The following is an 8,475-nucleotide window of genomic DNA, read 5'->3' as shown; positions in this document are numbered from 1 at the left end:
CAAGTTGTGCTCAAACATTTTAATCATTTCTGCCCTGTTACTCCCACCCCAGATCCAAGCGCCAGCCCAGTTCCGGTGGGGGCTCAGTCCTCCGGAGTCCAGGAGTCAGGGCTCGGGGGCGCTCAGCGGCCAGTGGGCAAGATTGGGGCCTTTCCTGTCCTCGAAGCTGCACAAAGGTGGCCCCAGCCCAGAACACAGGGAGAGGGCAGAGAGATGTGCTCATCAGGCTGGGCAGGCGGACCAGGAGCAGTCTTCCAGAAATAGGTGGGAGCCAGGGCTCATTTTCATAGCCAAGGGTCTCAGGAGCTCCCCAGGGGCTCGGCCAATGGGCTGGTCCACGGTGGGTGTGGGGCCAGAGGACCTGGCCATTGCTACAGGCAGTAAAACTCCTGACCCTCGGTTGTGGTCCCAAAGAGTACACCCAGAAGGATGGGCTCAAAGATCAAGATGGGGCCCCAGCCTCCCGCAGAGTCCTGAAGGAAGGAGTGGCTCAAGTCAGGCCCTGGGTCCAAAGGCCATCAGGGAAGGACCAGGCTCCTGTCCTTGAGTGTGACACATCCATCCTGGAAGCAGGGCCAGCTCAGTGCTCGCTGAGCCATGGGGAGAGGAGGCCCAGAGCCAGGCCCAGAGGCAGGAAAAGGATGGGCCTCAGCAAGCCCTGGGCTGGGGCAGAGCTGAAGGCCAGGCGGCTGCCGCAGAGGTTGCTGTCGGGCTGGGACTCCTGGGTTTGGGGCACCACACGAGGCTGAAGTTCTGTAGCCTGGCTTTGGATCCAGGAGGCATAGCTGGAGGCCAGAGTGTACACACCAGGCCTGTTGCGGGCCCCACAGGCATCGCCCCAGCTCACAATGCCAGTCAGGTACCAGAGGCCCTCCACAGGGCAGGAGAGTGGGCCCCCAGAGTCACCCTGAGGAGAGAAGCCACACAGCAGCCATCAGGACCGGGCCAGGCCTCCTTTCCCAAGTTGCACTGGTCATCTGCCCCCGGGCCCTGTGCTTACCTGGCAGGCGTCCTTGCCCCCTTCCACATAGCCAGCACATACCATGTCCTCCTGGACAAAGTGCGGCTCCTCAGGCTTGGCGTCGATGTTGTACAGGCAGTTACACGTCTCACGGCTGATCAGAGGCACCTCGAGTTGCTGCAGTGGCCTGGGCGTCATGAGGCTCACTGTGGGGATAAAAGAGGCTTACCCTGGGCCCCTCCCCGAGTCAGGTGCCCCTCCACACCTCTAGGCACCCAGCATCCCACCTCACCTGAGGAGGCCACATGGCCCCAGCCAGTGACAGTGCAGTGGAGGCCGTTGGGGAAGGAGGCATTGGCTGCAGGGAGGCAGATGGGCCGGATGTAGCGGGAGAAGGTGACGGGGCTGCTGAGTTGGAGGAGTGCAATGTCACCCTGGGAGCCCTCCTGGAGGTAGCTTGGGTGGGGGATGATGTTCTTCAGGGTGCTGACCTTGGCGTCCTCGGAGTAGGAGTCCAGCTGGTGGGCCCCCAGCTTGACCTCATAGCCTTCCTTGCTGTGCTCGCTGCAGGCAGAGGGCAAAGGCTGAGACCCGGGAGACCTCTCCTTGTTCCCCAACCCTCACTGCCAACCCCTGATTCCGATCAGCCCCTTTTAGGTCTCAAATTGCACCTTAGTTTTATCCTGTAACCTCTGACTCCTCACCTTCACTCCTAACTGGTCCTTCCAGACTTAACTGACACTTTCAGACCCAACCCAAGAACCCCAACCTTTGACCTGGATTGACCCATGAACTTTGACCTCCAGCCCACTTTTGACTTTCACCATTTGGTACCTGGGGAAGCAGTGAGCAGCTGACAGCACCCACTGCTCAGACACGAGAGAGCCACCACACACATGGACGCCGTCATAGGTGATGCTGACCTGCCAGGGCCACTGACCAGGTTCTGCACTGCTGCCACCTGTGATGCGTGCTTGGGGGGCCACACCGCAGGGGGCTGCCCAGGGAGGAAGGGAAGGGGTCAGGTTGTTAGCCCGGCCACTCCTATGCAGCCCAGGAGCTCTGATATAGAGCTTGGGAAGTGGGTTCACAGGAGTCAGCACCCCTTTGTCCCCTTCCAGGCGTGGGCAGTTCTGCCCCTTCTGTCCACTACTCATTACCTAATTCAGGTCTCATGGCAGCTTCTGTCCTTGCAAGCCTTCCGTGCATCCTGCCCCTTACAAGTCTGAAGATTTTCATAAACCCCCAATCTGACCAGGCCATAGCCCTGCTTAAACCCTTCCTTGGCTCCACGCAGCCCTTAAGATACATTCCAGACAGACCATGGCACCGCCATCAGACCCAGCCATCCCCTCTGGACCCTTCAGTCATGTACATCAGGCCACACACTTGTTACCCCGGACCTTGGCTGATGCAGGTCACTCTACCTGGTATGCCCTTCCCCATCCTTACTGTCTGGCAAACTTCCCTTTGCCTGTGGATGCTTGATTGGAACAGCAGCCCCTCCATAGACAGGCGGGCTTCTGCTGGCTGAGTTGGGCATTGCCTCTGAGCCCAGCACCCCCGACCTCCACCGTGCTCACCGATGCTGCCCAATCTCACAATTGTTCCGGAGTCCACAACTGTGTCTGTTTCCACCACACCAATCTGGGCATTCCCTAGGGGCAGATTCCCATGTCTGCAGTGCCCGTGGCATCGTGGACATATATTCAACAAACCAACAGCAGAACTGGGCTCCCGTGACGTGAATGTCTAGTTTCCAGGACAGCCCCGGCCCCACCCCCATTGAGGCCACTTTGGAGTGGAGCCCAACTGCTCTTCACAAAGTCATCTAGGAGCAGAGAAAACTGCAGCCCAGATCCTTCTCTCCCTTATCATCATGACAATAGCCACTATTTAGAGAGCCTAGCGGCTGTGCCAGGCCCTGGAGGGGCTTTCGCTTCCTCATCTCCCTGCATCCTCTCCACAGCCCCAGGAGACGGACATGACCAGCTTCATTTTAGAGGTGAGGAGTCTCAGGCTTAGAAAAGTGGGGGCACTTGGCCAATGACACACAGCCAGTGCATGGGGAAGCCAGGATTGAAAGCTGGTCTGACTCAGAGCCGGGTTGGGTGCCTTCCATGAAAGGAGACCCTTGGTTTGGTTCCCTCAAAACCACCTCGAGGACGGGAAGGGTGGCTCACACCTATAATCCCAGCACTTTGGGAGGCCGAGGCAGGAGGATCGCTTGAGCCCAGGAGTTCAAGACCTGCCCGGCCAACATAGTGAGACCCACATCTCTACCAAAAAAAACCAAAAAAACAAAACACAACTAGCTGGGTGTGGTGACATGCACCTGTAGTCCCAGCCACTAGGGAGGCTGAGGTGGGAGGATCACGTGAGCCCGGGAGGCTGGATCACTGAGGCTGCAGTGAGCTGTGATCGTGCCACTGCACTCCAGCCTGGGCCACGACAGACCCAGACCCTGTTTCAAAAGACAAAACCAAACCAAAAAAACCACCTCGATTGCCCCACTTTGGGAGTCAGACGTGGATCTGAATCCCAGCTGCACCTTCACTGGCAGTGTGCCCTGGGCAAGTCCCTGCTTCTCTGCCCCTAAGGTGAGGGCTACAACTCCCCACTCTGGAAGCCCTAAGAGAATCTAGTTGGAAGGCAGCCCAGCTGAAGGCCAGGCACTGGTTAAACCCCAGGGGAATCCGATCCAAGTCACCTCCCCCTCCCCTCCTCCCTCTCCGAGGAAAGTCTCACCTTCTGCCCCTTCCGCTCCTAGAAAGAAAGAGAAAGAGGAGGGGTGAGTAGGGAAGACTCAGGTTCCCTGACCCCTAGTACCCACCACTGCTCCAAAGGACTGGCCCCTTCCCTGGCAGAGCCAAGGTGGGAAAGGGAGGCCAAGAGCTGGGGAGGCCGCGGGTTTTCTTGGGCCCCAGACAAGGGCGCACCCCAGAAAATGATCACGCCGGCTCCCTCCAGTGCATTGTCCCCACCCTGCCCCCACGTCCTCACTTACCTGTCCCTGACCGGAGTAATCCAAGATAGAGCAGAATGGCCACAGTCCCCAGCTGCCCAGGCCCCAGGACCCCCTTCTGGGCCATGGCCCAGGACAAGGGCCCCTGGGGCAGACTCCAGGCACACAAGGTAGGAAGCCTAGGGGTGGTGTCGAAGGCAGGACCCAGATGTTGGCTCAGAGGGAAGGATCCCAGAATCCGGGCTGGAAAGGGGCAGTAAGTGTCCAAGGCTGGCCTCTAAGGCAGGAAGCGGCCGCAACGGGAGACGCCTGGAGTATCCGCAGCGAGCAGTGTGGACGAGTCACCAGCACCGTCTGGCCACGCAGGGTCCTCCCAGGAGTGGCTGCACCTACCTGCCCGCCCCTCCCCTGGCCCCGCCCGCTGGCTGGGCTCTGCCAGCTCCTCTTGCCACCAAAGTCATGAGTCCTTTCAGAGCTGCAGGCCCGTGTGTGTGCATGTATGTGTCCGTGTGTATGTGTGTGTACGTGCATAGGCCGTTTGTGTGTCCCGGTGTGTAGTGTGTATGTGGTGTGTGTGTATGCGTGTGTAGGCTGTGTGTGTCCCCTTATGTGATGTGGTGTGTGTTTGCATGCACAGGTTGTGTGTGTGTGCACATGTGTAGGCTGTGTGTGTCCCTGTGTGTGTAGTGTGTGTGAGTGTGTGTGCACGCACGTGCATGTGGTTTGTGTGTGTGCGCAGTCTTCCTGGAATGTGACGACTCTCCTCTGCCTCAGGTCTTTCAGGTTATCTCAGGCCAGTTATGCCCCCCAGGGCCTGGCCCCTGCTTTTATTATCTGGAGCCACAGCCACTCCTCCCTTCTTCCCTCCCTCCTTAGTCTGGGTATGGGAGCTTAAGACACTAGGGTCTGTCCCCTGCCAGGCCCTTTCTGCGAAGCCTGCACCTCATGGGCGGTGGCGAGCTTGTGGAGCAGCACCAATCATTCCACAGACATTTCCTAAGTGCCTATGATGTTCCTAGGTGTCCAGGACAAAACAGGCACCAGCCCCATCCCCCTTGAGCCCTGAGCTCATGGTGAAGTAGGGGTGACACACTTCAATCAAATAATCACAAACAGGCTGGCAAGGTGGCTAGTCGGCTTTGGGAGGCTGAGGCTGGAGCATCGCTTGAAGCCAGGAGTTCCAGACCAGCCTGGGGAATATAGCGAGGCCTCATCTCTACAAAGAAATATAAAAATTAGGCAGGCATTGTGGCGCACGCCTATGGTTCCAGCTACTTGGGAGGCTGAGGCAGGAGGATTGCTTGAGCCCAGGAGTTCAACGAAGCATTGAGCTATGATTGCACCACTGCACTCTAGCCTGGGCAACAGAGGGAGACCCTATCTTAAAAAAAAAAATTGCAATTACACAATAATTTCAAGCTAGGAATACTGATGAAAAAGAATGGCATGAGCACACCACAGCCTGGCAAAGGCTGGCATTGTGAAAGGGTCCTCAAGGAATTGCCTTGGAAACTGAGACCGAAACGGATTATAAAAGGTGGTGAGATGAAGATGGGGGGACGGAGTGCAGAGGGCAGAGGCTCAGGGAAAGAAGGCTTGCCGTGTGGCTGCGATGGGGGTGAGGCATGTATCCTCTTTGAGGGCCACTCTGGCTGTTCAAAACACCTGTTGAGGCTGGGTGTGGTGGCTCATGCCTGTAATCCTAGCATTTTGGGAGGCCGAAGCGGGAGGATCACCTGAGGTCAGGAGTTGGAGACCAACCTGGCCAACATGGCAAAACCCCGTCTCTACTAAAAATACAAAAAAAATTAGCCGGGCGTGGTGGCGCATGCCTGTAATCCTAGCTACTTGGGAGGCTGAGGCAGGAGAATCACTGGAACCCAGGAGGCAGAGATTGCAGTGAGCCGAGATGGCTGCACTGCCCTCCAGCCTGGGTGACAGAGCGAGACCCTGTCTCAAACAAAAAACAAAAGACGAAAAACAAAAAAACATCTGTTGGGTCTGAGCTTCAGGAAGAGCAGAGCCTCGAGTCCCCAACTGCTTTCTGGAGACCAGATGTCTGGGGCCCAGGCTGGAGGTGAGGTTATTCCTGGGGTGAGTGAGTGGGAGGGGCCTGACTGGAAGGAGTTACTTATGTGGGAGGAGGGGGCAAGGCATGGGGTCTGGTGGGTGGGTTTCAGTAGAGGATGGGGTATGTGCAGTGTTTGTGGGGATGGCATGGGATGACTGGCTGGGTATGGGAGCAGGTGGGGATGTACGCACTGTGAAGATCCTGGGGAGTATTATAGCTGGCATGTAGCTGCTAATGCTAAGCCTGGCTTCGTAAGAACCTCTGCCCTTCTCCTCAGCCTCCCAGTGAAAACATCCAGCTTCCCTTTAGGTCCTTTACCCCCTTCCTCTTCCTTCTCAAGCCAGAGATTGTTCCCAGCCCAAGAGGCGACCCCTCTTACACCTTTATCAGCTGGCTTTCACCCCCAAACCCATCCTTCCCCAGGTCCCCATTTGTCCTTTTTCTCTTTTGGAGACGGGGTCTCACTCTGTTGCCTAGGCTGGAGTTTAGTGGTACAATCATAGCTCACTGCAGCCTTGAACCCCTGGGCTCAAGTACTTCTCCCGCCTCAGCCTCCTAAGTAGTTGGGATTACAGGTGCGTGCCACTATGCCCAGCTAATTAAAAAAAAAAAAAATTGGCCGGGTGCGATGGCTCACGCCTCTAATCTCTCGGCACTTTGGGAGGCCGAGGCAGGCAAATCACGAGGTCAGGAGTTCGAGACCATCCTGAACAACATGGTGAACCCCCATTTCTATTAAAAATACAAAAATTAGCCAGGCGTGGTGGCACGCACCTGTAATTCCAGCTACTCAGGAGGCTGAGGCAGGAGAATCGCTTGAACCCGGGAGGTGGAGGTTGCAGTGAGCTGAGATATTGTGCCATTGCACTCCAGGCTGAGTGACAGAGTGAGACTCCATCTCAAAAAAAAAAAAAAATTGTGGAACTTGGATGTGGTGGCTCACACCTGTAATCCCAGCACTTTGTGAGGCCAAGGTGGGAGGATCACTCTCGAGATCAGGAGTTTGAGACCAACTTGGCCAACATGGTAAAACCCCGCCTCTCCTAAAAAATACAAAGAAAATTAGCCAGGTGTGGTGGCGCATACCTGTAATCTTAGCTACTCGGGAAGCTGAGGCAGGAGAATCGCTTGAATCTGGGAGGCCAAGATTGTGCCACTGCACTCCAGCCTGGGCAACAGAGGGAGACTCCATCTCAAAATAAATAAATAAAATAAATAGGCCAGATGCGGTGGCTCATGCCTGTAATCCCGGCACTTTGGGGGGCTGAGGTGGGCGGATCATCTGAGGTCAGGAGTTCAAGACCAGCCTAACCAACATGGAGAAACCCCATCTCTACTAAAAATACAAAAATTAGCTGGGCATGGTGGTGGGTGCCTGTAATCCCAGCTTCTCAGGAGGCTGAGGCAGGAGAATTGCTTGAACCTGGGAGGTGAAGGTTGTAGTGAGCCGAGATTGTGCCATCGCACTCCAGTGTGGGCGACAATAGCAAAACTCTGTCTCAAAAAATTAAAAATAAATAAATAAATTAAATAAAAATACAAAAATTAGTCAGGCGTGGTGTCTTGAGTCTGCAATCCTAGCTACTTGAGGCTGAGGCAGGAGGATCGCTTGAACCCAGGAGGTGGAGGTTGCAGCGAGCCGAGACTGCACCACTGCACTCCAGCCTGAGCATCAGCGTGAGACTCTGTCTCAAAGAAAAAAAGTGGAGATGAGGGTCTTGTTTTGTTGCCCAGGCTGGTCTGGAAGGCCTGGCCTCAAGCGATCCTCCCAAAGTGCTGGGATTACAGGCATGAGCTGCCGCACCCCGTCTCTGGTTTTACTTTACTTTTTAATTGTAGATTCATTGGCTGGAAACCACCTTCCCTTTTTCTGTGCTCAAACATCACTGCTATGACCTCTTCCCAATCCCAGCCAGGGATGTCCACATGTGTCCCCACTAGATTGGGAGGACTTTGTGGGCTTATATATCAGACCCCAATTGTGCCACGACGTAGTAGCCACCAGGGAACACGGGTTGAATGAATGCAGGGAGGTGCAGGTAAGCAGTGGGTGAGGGAGTGAGGTTCACATATAAGGGACCCAAGTTCTGGGCAGAATGTGAAAGTGGCAGACCCTTGAAGGGCCCAAGTGTCGTGTGTGTGCGGGGGATATATCGGAGCATCACGCATTGAGGTGTGTCTGTGGCGGGCATCGAGGGCAGCAGGTCTGAGCAGGGGTTGAGATGTCCAGCACGTGCCGAGGGTGCTGACTCCACTGGGCAGGTGACACACAGCCAGCTGGCCACCCGACTTCCCTGCCCTGGGACAGGAATGAAGGAATCGCTGCCAGGTTATCAGGGTACATTTCCTGAGAGCCCAAGGCCTGACTCAGAGGCCAGAGGAGGGAGGAGGGAGGGGACCTCCTCCTTGGAATTCCCGCTTAGCCTCTGATGCCAAGCCCCTCAGCCTGCCCACAGCGATGCCACAAGGCCACACAGG

The 8,475-nt window shown here is 56.1% G+C and overlaps 1 protein-coding gene across 2 annotated transcripts; it reads right to left on the bottom strand.

Annotated features, from left to right (window-relative positions):
* Positions 1 to 4: 4 nt before the first annotated feature.
* On the bottom strand, positions 5 to 4,288 carry PRSS8 (serine protease 8). 2 transcript variants are annotated; one of them, XM_003280458.4, is made up of 6 exons: positions 3,969 to 4,288; positions 3,710 to 3,727; positions 1,796 to 1,958; positions 1,254 to 1,525; positions 1,001 to 1,167; positions 5 to 907 (listed from the first exon to the last, which is right to left on the bottom strand). In XM_003280458.4, exons 1-6 carry the CDS (start codon positions 4,051 to 4,053, stop codon positions 581 to 583), a joined length of 1,032 nt encoding a protein of 343 aa, XP_003280506.1. In that variant the 5' UTR covers positions 4,054 to 4,288; the 3' UTR covers positions 5 to 580. The 2 variants fall into 2 exon arrangements, with proteins under 2 accessions (XP_003280506.1, XP_030653698.1); XM_030797838.1 differs by lacking the exons at positions 3,710 to 3,727; positions 3,969 to 4,288 and having other exon boundaries at positions 1,796 to 2,240.
* Between the last annotated feature and the right edge of the window lie 4,187 nt (positions 4,289 to 8,475).

The sequence above is a fragment of the Nomascus leucogenys genome, chromosome 2 (genome assembly GCF_006542625.1).
Source record: "Nomascus leucogenys isolate Asia chromosome 2, Asia_NLE_v1, whole genome shotgun sequence".
In the NCBI taxonomy this organism is placed as follows: domain Eukaryota; kingdom Metazoa; phylum Chordata; class Mammalia; order Primates; family Hylobatidae; genus Nomascus; species Nomascus leucogenys.
This window is presented reverse-complemented; position numbering and strand designations above follow the sequence as displayed.

Coding starts and splice junctions, on each gene's coding strand:
- PRSS8 (XM_030797838.1), bottom strand. CDS start 2,118: ATGAGTAGTGGACAGAAGGGGCAGAACTGCCCACGCCTGGAAGGGGAC. Junction 1,168..1,253: donor GGGCCATGTGGCCTCCTCAG/GTGAGGTGGGAT, acceptor TTATCCCCACAG/TGAGCCTCATGACGCCCAGG. Junction 908..1,000: donor GGGGCAAGGACGCCTGCCAG/GTAAGCACAGGG, acceptor TTCTCTCCTCAG/GGTGACTCTGGGGGCCCACT.